Raw genomic sequence first — 16315 nt, 5'->3', positions numbered from 1 at the left:
TGTGGTAAAGACAACGAGTCAATAAATAAATATTCTATTTACAGAAATACTCTGAGATGTAAGAGTCCTAGTAAGGAGGGGAGGAGGTTGCAGAGAATACGGCAGCAAAATCGCTGCCTTGCCTGAAAATGGCAGTGTATGGCTTGAGTCACCAGTGATGTCCTGTGCTGGGCCTGCGTGATGGAGAGGAGAATCAGGAAATTCATTATCTGAGGAGGGTGGGCAGAAGTTCTAGGACAGGCTGAGCAGAGGTGGATGTGTACTGTCAGCACAAAGATAATAGCTGGGTAGTTGTGTGAACAAGATTTGAGAGATAAACTCTAGAGAGAGGAGAGAAGAGGAGAGAACCAAGAGCCTGTTGAACCTCTAGAGAGTATGAGGAGGTGGATCCTCAGAAGTAACATGCTGAAGGAGCAATTAGGGTGGTAGGAGGAAAACCAACCCCAGACACGGGAGGTGGATTGAAGGAGACCGAGGATGGAGATGGCAGAGAAGAACTGCAGGCAGGGATTTTCAGGCAGCGTGTTGAGTGAATTGAGAGAGGGTGAAGAGGTAGAGGGATAACTGAAGGGATAAAAAAACAAAACAAAGTAGAAAAGCAGGAGAAATTATTGTGCCCCAGGCTGGCAATCAGAGGTGGAGTGTGATGTGTGCTAATCCCGTCATCCACATGTAGGTACATGTTTGGTGTAAGATACAGAAGGGTTGGACCGCACAAGCCTCTGTCATGAGTTCAGCAGTTTCTCCTTACTAAGAAGAAAACACTGACTTGCTCTAAACGTTTAAGAACTAACATGTATTTTGGGGTTGACTGTAGGCCAGGACCAGAATAGTGTGTGGCACGCAAGTTAAAGGTGATCTGCAAAGAAGGAAAATGCATGTTTTATTTCACTTTTTCCACTGCAAAAACAAAATTTTCAGGATTTCTGTTTCTTTGTCTTCATTTAAAAACCAAAAACCTCAAGATTATCTTGTTTGGCTTTTTCCTACTTGCTGCAATTTCCTTGGAGAACGCAGAGTGAAGTGTGGGCTGTTTAGCTCCTAGTTGCTATATGTGAGAATTTCAATTCTAACAAAAAAGTCTGTTTCCTAAAACAACTTGTTGGGTGTTTGAGTTCAATATGTGTCCCAGGCTGCCACTTCCATCCAAAACAGAGAATTCTGGATGGGAAAAATAAGTGTCCTATTCTCACAAGTAGTTATTACACATCATTTTCTTGGGATCAGTACTACCAAAGCTCTAATTATGTAGTTATCCGTAGCGATCGCTGGGGAAGAAGGATGGACAAGGGCTGCATGTAAAAACTGCATACAAAGTCTGGGAGGAAGGAAGGTCTTTGTCTCTGCTGCTTATCTCTGTAAACTTGTGATCAGTGGACTTGTCCCTGGAGCAAATGAGTTTGATCACTGCAGACTGCGGGTGGGGAGCAGCTGTCCCTAGTTCTCTGAGAAGAAAAAACAACCCAGTACTTGTGAACAATTCTGATTTAATTTGGGAAGGCTATGCCTGTCTTGGATAGGAAAACATGGTAGGCAGCCCATCACAGAGATGTCCCCGAGTCCTGTGCAGCGGTACTCGCAGAAGCGCTGAGTCTGTAGCCACAGCCTGTATCTTCCCCGCAGACACTGAGGACCAGGGCCTGTTCGGCAGGAGGTCGTGGTGCGTCTGTAGGGTACGGTGAGAGCCAGCTCCGTTGGTGGTGGAAGTTGACTGACACAGATATCCGGTCTCCTTCACTTCACCAACTCAACCACGATTTATCCTACCTGGGTGACAGCCTTGCCATCAAAATAGCTGTGCCCATGCTCCGCTGTGCCTCTCAGCTTCTCCTGTCCCATTTGCGTGTCTGGCCAGTATTTCTATTAGGAAGGTCATGGTGGAATTGAGATACATGTTTTGAATGCCTCAATGCAGAGTCTGTCCAGGCACAGGCTGCCCAAAGCTCAGCAGCTCCTGATGGTCGCTGGCCATGTTGATTTGGTTTTGTCTTTTTCTTTTTTTTTTTCCGCTAGAACTTGGAAAAATAGTAAAGGCAAGAACCAGCTATGGGATTGTAGGGGCCACAAATGGTAAAGGCGAGAAGGAAACAGTGCTAATAGTGCTGTGGCTGTCTAGTCTCTGCCACCTCCTGGTGTTCCCCACCCACCTCCTGGGCTCCTCTGGCTCCACAGAACTGAGAGGTGAAGAGTGGGGAGAAACTTGGCTCCTTGGTGTGTGCTTGGTGCCACAGAGCTGTACTGCTGCTCTGGGAGTTAGCCCAGCTCCTGCTTGGGCTGTCCCCCGGAGCTCTGGGACAACTTGGACGATCAGCCCTGTTACTCCATGTCCCAATGATTCCCTTGGGGACAGCACCAGTGTGCGGCTGTGCCAGCCAGGCTCTTGCAGAACTACAGATGTCAGCCACCAATTCTGCACAAAATCATGTTTTGTACAGACTCACCACTTTGCAGTTGCTGGTAGCTTCATGACTCACTGTTGATAATTTTCCTAGCAGGGTAAGGAGTCATCTAAGCTGCTTTTAACACGTCTGTTCTCCATTGCAGCCTGGGACAATAGAATTGGACCCCAAGCAGGAGAGCAGCGGCCAGGCTGGCGGCTGTGTAGGATATCATTTCCCTTACAATACTCTACGGAAGCCCATCTCTCAGAGCAGTATGGCAGACTGGGCTTCTAAAAACCTGAACATGCACACGCAGGGCATCTTCCGCCGAAGGATCTCCATCTCCAACATGCTGTCCTGGAATGGTGGCTCTATCAAAAAGCCAATGCTCATCACTAGCAACCGCACCATCAAAAAAGAGGCATGTGAGATGTTCAAACTGGTGCAGAGCTACATGGGAGATCGTCAGACTCGCATGGACCGGAATCACGTGGCGTTGGTCACGGTCACCAAGTGCTGGAGCATGCAAGGCTTACGGGATGAGCTCTACATACAACTGATCCGGCAGACAACAGACAATTCATGCTACCGAAGTCTGGCATGGGGCTGGGAACTGATGGCCATCAGTCTGGCCTTTTTCTCCCCATCACCCAAATTTCAGTCTTACCTGGAAGGTTACATTTATCGCCACCTTGACAGTGATGAAAACAGTAAGTGCCTCATGCACACCTACTCTGTCCCCAGCAGCATTCTGGTGGCTTGTGCCACTTATTCAGGATTGTCTGGTTTTTAAAAAACATGGGTAGTCACCAGCCAGTGCTGTGGCTTCCGTCAGTGAGAGCACCATGTGCTGGGCGAGTTCATCCTTCCTTGGCGGGATGAAGCTTCCACCAGCTCATCTCCCTGCAATTCTCAGTTGTGTCTGGCAAAGAAATGCCAGCCCCAGACTGTGCTCATCTCACTGATCAGCATGGCAAGATCAGCACTGAAAAGAGCTGATTTGGACCTGCCAAGGGCAGAGTTTCTTTGGGTTCTCTGAAGACGTGATTTACTTTGAAGTTCCTTAAAGCAGGCAAAAAAAAAAAGATGAATGTTAATACAGAATTTTTTAAGGGAGCCATTGCAAACATTATGAACAGGCCTTAGCTTGGCAAATAGTCAGGGATCCTGAAGGATGCTGGCTTTTGTTGTGAATAGATGTGACTTATCTGTCTTTCAGAAGCCTTTGAGACCAGCCCAGCATATATTCAGTTATTACCCCAATTTTAAATGGCTATAGCATCCCAAGCAAAAAAAAAAAAGCCAAGTGCCAGTCTGGAGAGTATTTATTGGCTGATTTGTCACCATTTCAGCAGTGCTCGCTGTGTCTTGTCCAGTCTCAGGCAAGAAACCAGAGCACCTATTTCCACTTGGGGCTTCAAACGTGGGTTGAAGCCCCCACAGATCTCCAGGGCAGGTGCAGAAGTTCTGCCCCAGCACCTCTCTGCCCCTGCTAGTGAGTGTGGCCGTGGAGGTGGGTCCTAGCACTGTTGGCAGCAGTGGTGCAATGCCAAGCTTTGCCTTCTGGTTTATGCTTGTAGCCTTAATGTGGGGTTCCTTCACTGAACTGCTGGACGAGCAGCACTGGTTTGGGTTTTCATGAGGATCCCAGACCCTTGTCACTTCTCCCGAAAACCATTCTCTCCAGCTACGCTTGGCCCAGGAGTGAAAAGTCACCCTGCCAGCACCAGGGTCCAGGCAGCAAGGAGGAGTAAGCTGAACTATTTGAGTGGGTTGTTCCTTCTGCTGGTATTTAGGCATTAAGTTTATTTAGGTATAAGCTTGCTGCCTGGAGCCCCTTCTCAACTATTTGGCCATTTGGAGAAGTTGAGTGATGTTCTGGGCCCCTCACTCAGGTGTGTTTGGAGCTGGCTGTGGTACAGGACCTTTCCCCGAGCAGACCTCCTCATGCTGGAGTTAGGCTGGCTACCATGTCTAAGGCAGTTCTGGGCTTTGGTATTTTATCACTCCACATTACTAATCCAGAGCCTCTCTTGAATTTTCAGTTGCCCAGCGCATCAAGGAGCTTGTGGATCTGAAAAACAAGAAGAACTCAAAATCCAGGAAAAAGAGGAAACAAAACACTGAGGATGAAGGTAAAGGGAGGGATGCAGGGAGCCGAGAGGGAGGACAGCACTGACCTCAGACAGGCGGGGATGCTGAGCTGCGCTGAAAATCAGACCATTTCTTTAAGTCTTAGATTTGGGAAACTTTACTGCAGGTGGCCAGTGTGAGAGGTTTGACAAGAGCATGGATCAGCAGTGTGGGTGGCAGCTGGGCAGCACGCGGGACGGGTAGCAGTGTGGCGGCAGGGAGGGACCCCTTTCACTCACAGTTGTGTGAGAAAAGGGATTTTAATTTGGGTGCAGACCTGGGGCTGTAATTCAACTGGTCAGTGTATGTCACAGAGTTTCCTATAGGACATTCCAGTGCTAAAAGCCGTATGAGACAGCGTGTTGAAAAGAGCCTGTCTCAATTGTAGTAATGGATTTTGTAAACCACCACCCAACCTGAGGACCTTCAGGGAGGACACTGATATCTGGCAAAGAGCACTGCCTTTTTCTCTCCAGTATTGGCTTCCCCTTGTCCACGCTTCCTGGACTCTGCAGTCCAGGGCTTGCAGTAGCATCCCTGCTGAACGAACAAGAGCTTATGTATTCCTCCAGCCTCAGGTTTTAACTGCTGGCTGCAAGATGATACTTTATCTGGCTAAAGTCTTGCTAGACAAAGTCCATTCAATTTTTTTTTAATATTGCTTTCAGGAAACTTGAGCCAACCCTGTGAATTCATATCAGGCAGCGCTTTATATCATGTGGCCTGGGTGTTTTTAATCTGGGAGAGCTGGAGTCCAGCTTCCTGCATTGCTGAGCCCTACCTGAAGCCAGCGGGCAGGCGTGTGAAATGCGGACACTGCAGCTGCGCTCCTGCAGTGGCCTCCCTGTGTCACTGCTCCCCCGAGGCAGCTGCAAGCCTGGGAAGTGGCTGAGGAGGCCCCTTGGTCACAGCCGCTGCAGTAAGAGTGTCTATCGCTTCTCTGTCTCCGGTGGGATTCAGAGCAGAGACCTGAAATTACACAGAGGGATTATATTTCTGGTAGGGATATGTCTTTTTCCTTTCCTGTTCAGGCCCAGGAGAGTTCAGCCCATTCTGAGCCTTCAAAAAGTCATTTTGCTTGTGCTTAGAGGGACTTTGATACCATTATGGGACAACTCCCCAGAGATTGCTCTGCACAGGCCATGCTCTGTCTGTTGGCTGAGCAGGCTCTTCTGTGCAATTGCTTGCCTGTGTTGCGTGTGCTGGAGTTGTGCTTAGGAAGATAGAGGTAGGTTTTACCTAAAAATAAAAATAAATTTAAAATAAAACACACACACACACACATATATATATATATGAAATGTTATGAAAAAGGCATGCCAGGATAGCTTTATAAAGTTTCCAGAATGAAGCACTTGAAAGTCAGAAGTGCCTGTGTGGCCTCAGCTGGGCTCTGGTGATAGGTCACACGCTGTTCCCTTTGCTGGACCCTGTCTGCTTTCTGGCACACAGAAGACCTGCTCTGGCAGTGAATTGGAGCTTTAGAATAAATGAGCTAGTCTGCAGGCTCCTGCCGGCTTCTGCAAAGATGGTGAGGGGCACAAGCAAAGGAGGCAGGAGGGCCGGCAGGTCACTTGAACCAGCTTTTTTGCAAGTGACCGATAATGCTGAGGACTTTTTCTGGGGTCTGACCTCAGAGCTGCACCTGAAGTAAGGGGGGATCCTGCAGGAACACGCCAGGTGCTATCTGCTGCTGGCTGGAAAGGTCATGCTTTTCCTCGGGACACCCACGTCTGCTCCAGTGGCCCTGCTTGCCGGACGTGTGAGGGGTGGGTAGGACACAGCTCCCTGAAGTTGCAAGGCTGTTGTGAGAAGTTCATTAGTAGCTCTGAAATACTTAGATGCTTATGGATGCTGTAGCAGCAATTTAGCTGAGAAATCCATACGGAAATTAAATGTACTGTCTTCAGACAGAACTGAATAGTAGATATGTAGGCATGTATGTAAGTCTTCCAGTGAAAAACGGAGGTAAAGCAGTGATTTCCCCCCCCACATACACACTTCCTTCAGTGCAGAGGCTTGTAAGTAAACACTTGGGTGAGTAAACATTTATCATCTGACATGCACCCAATAAAATAATTTTGAAGTTTCCCATGCTTACCTCTCCAATCTTCGTCTTCTAGCATAATTCTCTGTGAGTAAATGAAATAGGAAGGTGGTGCAAGATCTTTTCATGGATCAATAAGCCATTGAAAGGCAGAAGAATAACAAGTAGAAATAAATGATGTGTTTTCAGAAGGAGAATTGTCTGCTGATCCTGCAGAAACCCTGCTGGGCTTTGGGTCTATACAAGGAGGCGAATAATGAGCTGGCAGCTCAGTGTTGGTACAAAATTATTCAGGATTGTAAAAACTAAAGGTGCAGAGGGATCTCGCAAGTCAGTAACTGAGCGATCAAGCAACAGAGAAAATAGTGTCAACAAAAGCAAAGTATTGTACATGGGGGAGATGTCCCTAACTGCATGTGCAGCAGCAGGCTCCTACGTAGCTGTTTCAAGGAGGGAAAGATATTTTGCAGCCCGTATATGAATTTCCAGCGATGTATACGCGGTGCTGGGAAGTGGTCAGAAACCAAACAGAGGATCGAGAGCTTGTAGAAAAGGGACAGAGAGCAAACCAGCACTTGGCCGTAGTCATGCTGTGCCTGCTCCGCATGTCCTGCCCATGATCCCTCCAGGGCTGATGAGTGCAGCAGGGGAAGTCCCACAGGATCTGGACCTGGAGGAGAGTAGAGGGGAGAAGGTCAGTGGGCTGAAAGAAACTGCAGGTCGCCTGGGGAAAGCAAGAGGAAGAAAATTTCTCGTCATTTGTCGTAGCAGAAGAATTGGAAACCGCCTGGTTTTGTTGTTGGGCAGCAGGCTTAAAAGCGCTCTGTCCTGAAGCACAAAATTAAATCATTAAGAGTCGGCAAAGCAGTGTGTTGTGCAGGTTAGGAGCATAAACAGGTTTAGGAAGAAATGAGACAAATTCAAAGAAGGGAGGTCTGTCAGTTGATGGTTAATGGTCCAGGTGCAACACTGCCTCAGGGTATCTCCCACCTGCTGTTAGCCAGGAGATTTTCAAAGATTTTCATTTTTCAGACATCCTGTATCTGTTTCTTATCCTCCTGGTGGCAGATGCAAGCTGCTGACTTGTATGGTCCTTTGGGCTGACGAAGCACGGCATTTCCCACATAGGGAATGGTGATGGAGCAGCATTGCTGGGATGCAGAAGGATGCACTTGTGGTGTGAGGAAGAGGGGCTAAAACACTGCCGTAAAACGGGGGTGCCTGGGCAGATCAGAGCCGGGAGAGCGGCACTGGTGCACAGCCCAGCTGAGCCGTTCAGGAGGCACCTACCCCTGTGCTAAAGAGCACAGCGAGACGGGGCCCCAGTCAGAGAGCCTGCTCTGACTGTGCCAGGCTGAGGTCCCTGAGAGGCTGTGGCAAATCAGAGAAATACCAAGACAACAGCTTCTCCTGTGCTAAAATACGTGTCCCATGGCCGGGTTCTGAATCCACATTGTTTGCTGCATTTTTTAAGGCATTTTTTGGCAGGAGAGCATTCAAGTCTGTTCCAGAAGGTATGTTCCTGCGTGTGCCCTGCTAACTTGTTATAAAAGGAGAGGTTCTTTGAGAAGCTCCTCGTGTGTATTTCTCGGCCAGCACATGGAAAAATATTTTCCTTTGCAAACTGTTTTTTCACTGTGTGGGTTGTTAGTAGTCTTCTGTTCCCAAGCTCCTGGGGCTACTGTGGTACCACAGGAAATAACAGATCAACGTGGATTTCACAGATTCATTATGTGCTCAGGGAAGTGGAATTGCCTTCAGTATTACCCTTTTCCAGCCCATGCAGGCAAAGCTGACCATCCCTGCGCCGAGGGGTGTGAGCTGGGGAGCGGAGGGAGTACCTGGCCTGCTTGTTAGGAGAACTGACAGTGCATGATGAGCGAAATGCCAGGAACCGGTCTCTAGCCGAGCATTTTAAAAGCAGCCAGATGGTCGAGTCAGGTTGCTGGTTTGGAAAAGTGGAGGCTAAAGCTAAATTCTGCTCCTCTCCCTCGTGTTTCCCTCTCCAGCTCACCGCTTGCCTCCTGGCCTCTCCGCATCTCCTTCGCCCATCTCGCTCTGCACGTGCCCCGGCAGCCAGGAGCGCTCGTGTTGGGGCGGATGACTTCTGCTACATAGCAGGGAGGCTGCACACTGTGCATTTAAGGTGTGAGCCCCTGCGGGAGTCACTCATTCTGTGCCCGCTGTGGCAGAGCACCAGTCACCCCATTCCTCAGTGCTCCCTCTACTTTTTTGGCGGTTCAGGTCCATGGGCAGTAATGGGTACAGCCCCTCGTGCACGGGGCAAGTTTAGTTTTCAGTTTGTTTGCTTGAAATTCAGTCGGCTCTACGTGTGGCCCCTCTGGGTCGGAGGCTGTAGCTTGGTCGTCGTTGGGAACAGGACACCTCGCTGCAGAAAGTGCAGGATGTAGGTTCTACACTTTTCCCAGGATTGGGGAGCTTTCTGGGAAAGTACGAACCAGGCTTCAAGCAAACGTGTCTGGCTGCTGCCCATGCGTCAGCTGTGCAGGCTCTTCAAGGCAACCAGATCCTTTGCAAACCTTGTTAAACTCTTAGGGTGATTATGGGTTTCATGGTCTAATTACAGTGTGAAAAAACATTTCCTATTATTAGTTTTGAATGTGCTGCCTCCCGCATAATTGTTGTGATGCAGAGATGCAGTCCAGTCTTTTTCCCATTCCCTCCTTCGTGAAGCAGATGACACTTTGCATCGGGGTGTGTCTGCACATTTTAACAACAGAAGCCGTAACTGAAATAGTGAAGCATCACAAAGCAGCTCATTGGTTTTGTTTTCTTTAATCCTTAGACATTTCCAGTATAAATCATGCCTAGGATTAGCAGGATTTTTGCATACGGGGAATATTTTGCTTTAGATATTCCCAAGAGAGAGAAATTCTTAAAACTGACTTTCCTTCCCTTTGCCTGTGGGAGAGGGGGATGCTGTTGTACCTCCTTTGGCATTGCTCCAGCGTTACGGAGAGGCTCCGCTCCAGCTGTGACAGTCAAGCAGATTGATTGAGGCAGGGGGTGCTTGTTTTGTCATGGGGAGCCAAGGACTGTGGTTTGTCTGCTGGCTGAGAGGAGAATGGGTGAAAGCGCATCTCTCACCTTGGTGAATTGTTGTTCTGCTTGGGAAGAGCTTGTCCTCCCTCTGCATCGAGAGGATTTGAGGAACTCCAGGCTCCTGACCAGCTTACCTAAGCCATAGGGTGTGTGAAAGGCTGATCTGAAATATGCAGCATCGGACCAGAATGTAGATTTTAAAAGCCACAAGTATTTTGAACTCTGCTGCAAGCTTTGAGCCTGGCAGGGAATCAAATAGGGCAGACCTATTCACTGCTTTCAGCAAGCAATTTGGGTTTGACTTGAAAAAGAACAAAAGGCCAACGGTTTTGGAAAAACTCTTCCAGTAATCAGTGCTCTGTCAGTGCAAACATTTCTCTTGGTGTCACACGGGGATTAGCTCTGTGAGTCCTGGCTCCGCTCGCCCTCAAATACTGAACCAAGCGCAACCAGAGCAGCCATTCTTGCGGAGGGCTGCAGCTTTTGTGGTGAAGCTCCCAAGCTCCAGTGTGTCCGATTTTCCTCATATCGCAGAGCACGCCCCAGCCTCACGGTACAAGGTTGGGTTGGAGGAGGCTGCAGGCGGAAGAGTGAGGAAGCCTTCTGCAGGGCTTTGGGAAGATGAGAGAGACCCTGCCACCTTCCCGCGCCTCTCCTTGCATCCTGAGCTCACTCTTGGTGCTGGTGCTGGCTCTCTGGCCCTGCACGCCTTTCTCTGCTGCTGCCTCTCTCACTAGCCCAGGACTGCAGTTCTTGAATCATGAACAATTTGTTTAAAACACTTTGAAATCTTTCCTGGCAGGAGGCTGGCTCTGCGTGCTCTTTGGCTGAGATCTGACAATATGTAAATACCCAGCCCTGTGTCTGTGAGCCACGTAACTCCAGCCGCGCTGCTGGGAGCGAGGGCTCACGCTCGCATGCGTGCCCAGGCTATGAGTGCTGAACAAGCGCCTTGTGTTGAGTCAGGACGGGGTCAGGCTACCTGTGTGAGAGGTGGAGATCTGCAGGAGCAGGGTGGGAGGTGCAGAGCTACGAGCCTTGACTCAGAAGATGAATCCCTCCAAGCCCAAGCACTGACTTGCACTGATGCCGCCTGCCATGGGGGTGCAGGGCTGGGAGGCATCGGGGTACTCGGTGTGAGGTTTTGGCAGTCTCTCTGCCTCGCCCGCACAACAGGCTGCGTGAAAGGGAGGTGGGCTGTTTATGCCAGTGTGAACTGCTGTGCTGGTGCTCTCTGAAGGGCTCCAGTGTGGTGGGTGCACAGCGCTGCAGGCTGACCGCTTGTTTCTCCTTCCCGCCAGGTCTGCCCATCAGCACCTACGCCAAATACTGCTACCGGAAACTCCAGAAAGTAGCTGTCACCGGAGGCAAAAAGGTGAGCAGCTGCCCTGGCTCCAGGGCCCATAGGCTGCCTGCGTGGCACTCTGCTTCCCAGGTTCCAGAGCAGTCAGTCCTGTGACTCTCGCAGGTCACCGCTGATTCAGAGATGGGAAATGGAGATAGAGCGAGCCGGGGAGGCTTGCTCAGAGCTCGTCTCCCCATGAATGTGTGGGAGAAGGCTGCTGCCCACGTCCTGCCATCCTCCTGGCAGACAGCAGTGCCTGCCATGCTGGCAACTGTGCGGCTGGGCACTCACTGGCCTTAGGGACGTGGAGGACAAACCTGATGTTTACCTGTCTCCAGGGTAAGACAAGCTGTCTGTGCAGGGGATGCCCATCTGGTTTCTTCAGGTGAGGGATTAGTCTCCCTTTGCAACAGAGAGCTTGCATGGGCTGGGTCTTGCAGCTGGTTTACTGCAGAGTTGTTCATTCCCAGTTCAAAAAATCACACAGCGGAGATGGCTGGCGTGGAGGGGAGCCTCTGTGTTCTACGTTATCTGGAAATCCCCCTCCTTCCTTTCCTCCGCACAGTTCTGCGCAGGGCTGTGAAAGCAGGCGGCCCCAGCCTGTCTGTCCTAGGTCTCTGAGCCAGATCCGGTCATCTTTTATTTCTGCAAATCCCTCTGGGGCCTCCCTGCCATCTGGACTTCATGTACAGCGAGCAAATAGCTGAAATACCTCGGGAGGGGTGAAGGCTCCCGGCATCCCCACAGGGGCAGGACAGGAAACGTCCGGACACGCACTGCACACAACTGCAGCCCTGGCGGCTGCCACCCTCCGAGGGGTAGGCGGGAGCTTTCCCCCCGTCGCGCCTCCCACTCGGCTGAGGGGTCACTGCTGAATGGCCACCTGCTGCCCCTACAACAGTGCTCTGCATTTCTCCGAATCTCTGCCAGGGGAGATTCAAAGCCCCTTTCAAGTGTCAGTGTCTTTCAGAAGCAACAGGTCCTGGTGCCCGCTTTTCAGAGAGCTTTAGCACCTCTGAGAGCGACACTTTCCCTGCAGTTGGACATACCTGGAATTCCCTTCTCCAGAGGGCTGTTTTTCAGCTGTCCCGTGGCCAAGCGCTCTCCCGGTGCCGGGCCGGTGTATGCATGCCCTCCGCTGACCTCGCCACAGCCAGGGATGGGCTGGGCTCCATCCTTCCTCCCGCCGCACCAGCAGGTAGAGCTACAGCTGGAGCAGCCCCCCTGATGTGCAAAACACGGCAAAAACAGCCCAAACTCTCCAAAGCGGTCTCCTGCCAACAGGCAGCAGCTTCTCTGCTCCTCTTGGGCCTGATGAGTTGAACCCCCCCTTGATTTTAGGAGGTGGAGGCTGCAGAGCGAGTACTGTGCTGCCAGGAGGCCAGCGAGGTGTCCACTTGCATGGGCAGCCCTCTCCATCCTGGCCACCCACCGCCACCATCCCCAGGTCACTGTTTCTCTGTGGGCTGGCTGTGCCACAGCTGCACTGAGCTCTTCTCTGTCCTCAGGGCCTCCGTAAACCGACAGTGGAAGAGATAACGCATGCCAGGAATGCCATCATGACGCCATCGCTCTTCGGCAGCTCTCTGGAGGAAATCATGCTGCGGCAGCAGGACATGTACCCAGGTAACAAGCTGCCCTGGGTGCAGACGCAGCTATCGCAGCAGGTCCTGGCTCTGGGAGGAGAACAGACGGAGGGGATTTTCAGGTGAGCTTTTGGGGTGCTGTGTTACTTTTGAGCCACTCACATGTCAGTCCTCAAAGCTGAGAAATCACGATTGACCCCCACATGCTTCCTCTTCCCTGAGAATAGCACTCCACTGCAGATTGCTGACCTTTCCCAGGTTCAGGAATCACCTCTTAAAGTATGCTAAATGCTAGTGCATTTGCATGCATTAGCACGGAGGGGACAGCGTAGATGTGACTCGAACTAGGGTAGATGTGACTCGAACTACTTAGGACAGCACTGTACCCAGGCAAGGCATTGAGCTTTCGTCAACTTCAACAGTAGTGGTTGGCCAGTGCGGGGGAGGGAAGAGCTCTTGGGTTCCTGGCAGAGCAGTTCATCAGATGCACTACATCAGTCTTGATGATGCACAAGACATGAGGAGTCAAGAGAGACAAAGAATCTGTATGGTGAACATTGGGTATTCTGGTTTGGTTTTGGTTGGGATTTTTTTGTTTGTTTTATTTAAGATTTGTGTTAGTTTCTCAGTAGCTAAACTTGATTTAAGGTAGCTAGCAAAAGACTCAACTTTGCCTTGTAAGGGTTTCTAACATCTTTGTATATTTAGCCAGAGATGCTTCTTATCTTTGGACTGAACATGCTGCAGAGAGGCCCAGTTACAGAAAATAATCACTCCTGAGGACAGAGCAATAGTTGATGTCTGAGCTAGTGGGAAGGAGATGAGTGTTTCTTCTACCCCCACTTTAAAGCTGTGTCTAAAAACAGGCAACCCGTTCTCTCTGAGGAACTGCTTCTGTAGCTGCCGCTGGTGCGTGCTCCCTTCTCCCCAGGGCCCTGGAAGCAGCTTCGGAGCCACGGTTTGCTGGCCAGCTGCCACACCAGGCATGTTGCCCTGCTTGCTCTCTAAAGCACCTTTGCTGTGTCTCTGTTTGCAGGATACCTGGTGACATTGATGAAGTCAATGCATTGAAGTTGCAGGTGGATCAGTGGAGAATCCCAAGCGGTCTCAGTGACCCCAACATCCCAGGTACGGGAACGCAGCAGGCGTGTGTGCTGCAGCCTCAGCTGTGGTAGAGTGTGGAGGGGGAGGTACAGGAGCAGCCCAGGAGGTGTGCCGCTGCCTGGGGACATGTACGCAGGCTGTCTTCACCAGCCGGGTTTTCATTCTGTGCCTTTCCGCTGCCTTTCCAAACACTGCCCATAGTAAAACCCTGGGGGTGGTGGGGGAACCTCGGTCTCCAGCTGGCTCCGACGGAGTGAGGCTGTGCAAGCTGGGCAGCGTGCAGAGCAGCTGGGAGTCATTCAGGAGCAGCACTCTAGCTCCAAGTCGCATTGTCCTCTCCTTTAGGTGGCCCCAGAGCCACTTCCTGGAGGAGCAGGTAGATAAGAGCCAGCATTTCCCTCTAACTGGCCAGTTTGGCTGCCTGAGAATTTCAGAGCCAAGACTGAAAACAAGGTGAAACAGCACAAGTGCAGAATCCCTTCTCTGCCCTCTTGTTTCCTGAGGCATTCAGTGTCGCTGCCAAGTTTGCCTCTGAAAGGTGGTGGGGAGGTAACTAGAACTGTTCTCATGCACCCTGCTTTCTGCCCAGCCTCTCTTCTCAAGCTGTGGTATCGAGAGCTGGAGGAGCCCGTGATCCCCCAGCAGTTCTACAAAGAGTGTATCAGCAACTATGAGAACCCCGATGCTGCTGTGGCCGTGGTGCAGCTTTTGCCAGAGCTCAACAGACTGGTGCTGTGTTACCTCATACACTTCCTGCAGGTAGGCAGCCCCCGCAGTCCTGCACCCCCACCGCCAGCCAGGAGCCTGGAGCACATGGGGCACAGTTAGTGGGACAGCTGTGGTGGGCCATCGGCAGGGTTTTAGGACCTCTCACCTGTATTTAAGGTGGGATTGATGGAGGGAGGTCTGCTGGCCTTGTCCCTTATGGGAGCAATAAACAGTGTTCCTGATCTTGTGGAGCACGGGGCCAGTCCCAAAGGTTGAGATCTGCAAGATGTTCCCTGTCTGCTGAGGCTCCCATGCTGTCAGCTATGTCAGAGCATAGTGGTGTTCCCCTATGAATGTGTGGCTGTTGGGGCATTGTCCTTCAGGGAGGCCACATCTCTGCTGTCCTTGCACCTCTTCTTAGGCCATGTGTTTGGAGTCTCTTGCCCTTTTCCACTGCTCCAGCTGAATGTCGTCTTATTACCTGCAGATCTTTGCTCAGCCGTCAAATGTGGGCAGAACGAAGATGGATGTGAATAACCTGGCCATGGTGATGGCCCCCAACTGCCTGCGCTGCCAATCTGATGACCCTCGCATTATCTTTGAGAACACACGCAAAGAAATGTCCTTTCTTCGCATGCTGATAGTGCACTTGGACACGAGCTTCATCAAAGGGCTGGTTTGAGCCACTGGCCCTGGGGTCCAAGACATTGCTCTGGGGAGTCGCTGGGTGCCCAAAGTCTTCTGTCTCCACTTAGGTTTCTTCCATTGTCCTTGCTGTTGTCACACCATGAGCATCTCCCAGCATTTGACCTCGAGGACAAGGACTAGACACTCCTGGAAGGCTCAGGCTGTTCAGCACCAGGAAGTCCTTGGATGTGCCAGGCCAGATTCAGTGGTTCTTGGCCTTCCAGTGTGTGTCAGAGGGGGGCAGCCCTCCTCCTTCGAGCCACAGGACTGGTTGCTCATTGAAAGGGCTGTGACATCTGTGAGAAACTGCTACCTGGGGCAGTGAGACTCTCCATCTCCCTTCTGGAGGCAGAGTTGGCTTCAGGTAGGAGGACATCACTCCTGTGTTGTGGCATGAGCTGGTCCTGGGGGAGATGCTGCCTCATTGGGGATAATTCCACTGCTATGGAGCCAGCCTGGTTCACCTCTGCAGTCTTGGTTGGAGGTGTGAGGGTTGTTCTGACACCTCACGATGCTGTTGGTAGAGGCATGTGAAGGTGCAGGGGGTTCGCTGAGGCAGAGGTGTTCCTTGGACTGCCCTGGTCAGTGGAAGCACATTGCAGCCTAGGGGGAGGAGGTGTTTGAGCCTCTGCTGCTGGTGGCTAGATAGGCAGACATCCCACAGCTGGGAGCCCTGGCAGGCCGGATCTGCAGAGCATCCACCTCACCTTCTCCTTTAGGCAGCTTCAGAGCTGCACAGCAGCATGTGGTCACCATGTGGGACCAGCCCTGTGCTGAGCTAAACCAGCACCCACCCACGCCATGGGGGCTGGGGACAAGAGGAAGGCCATGCACCTGACAACAAACAGATAAACAACCTCTTTGGCATCCTCCTAACAAGGGCCATATACTCTGGAGGGGTAACCCCAGCGGCCTTGCAGCTCCTTTCTGCTATGAGCACCGTGAGCTGACACCAGCTTTCCAAAAGAGCATCTGAGACCATACTCAGAGCAGCCTCCACGGCTCTGGCACCCTCCCTTCCTGGTACTAGATCCTTCCCAAACTGCTCTGCCGGGGACTGAATACCAGTTTTGCCACCCTCCTGGTTCAGCCCAGGTCTAAAGAAAGTGGGGAAGGCCCCCAACAGTAAGAAGTGCTCCTGTGCTTGGATGTGCCCTGCCAGGCAGAGCAGCAGCATTGCCATGTGCTTGTGAAATGCTGATACTGCCTGGAGTCAACTGTGGCACCCATGCTTTTCCCACCAAATTCCCATGGGAGTTGC

At 51.3% G+C, this 16315-nt stretch overlaps 1 protein-coding gene across 1 annotated transcript in view; it reads left to right on the top strand.

Annotated features, from left to right (window-relative positions):
- Positions 1-16315, top strand: part of LOC143166852 (rho GTPase-activating protein 39-like) — a 55961-nt gene extending 39646 nt beyond the window's left edge. Inside the window, exons 4-10 of the mRNA XM_076351650.1 lie at positions 2545-3091; positions 4427-4516; positions 10926-10999; positions 12478-12677; positions 13592-13683; positions 14249-14418; positions 14855-16315. Coding sequence (XP_076207765.1) covers positions 2545-3091; positions 4427-4516; positions 10926-10999; positions 12478-12677; positions 13592-13683; positions 14249-14418; positions 14855-15049 — 1368 coding nt within the window. The 3' untranslated portion in view covers positions 15050-16315. The remainder of the gene's footprint in view (positions 1-2544; positions 3092-4426; positions 4517-10925; positions 11000-12477; positions 12678-13591; positions 13684-14248; positions 14419-14854) is intronic.

This window comes from Aptenodytes patagonicus, chromosome 14 (genome assembly GCF_965638725.1).
Source record: "Aptenodytes patagonicus chromosome 14, bAptPat1.pri.cur, whole genome shotgun sequence".
NCBI lineage: Eukaryota > Metazoa > Chordata > Aves > Sphenisciformes > Spheniscidae > Aptenodytes > Aptenodytes patagonicus.
Note: the sequence above shows the minus strand (reverse complement) of the source record. Positions and strands in the feature narration are given on the sequence as shown.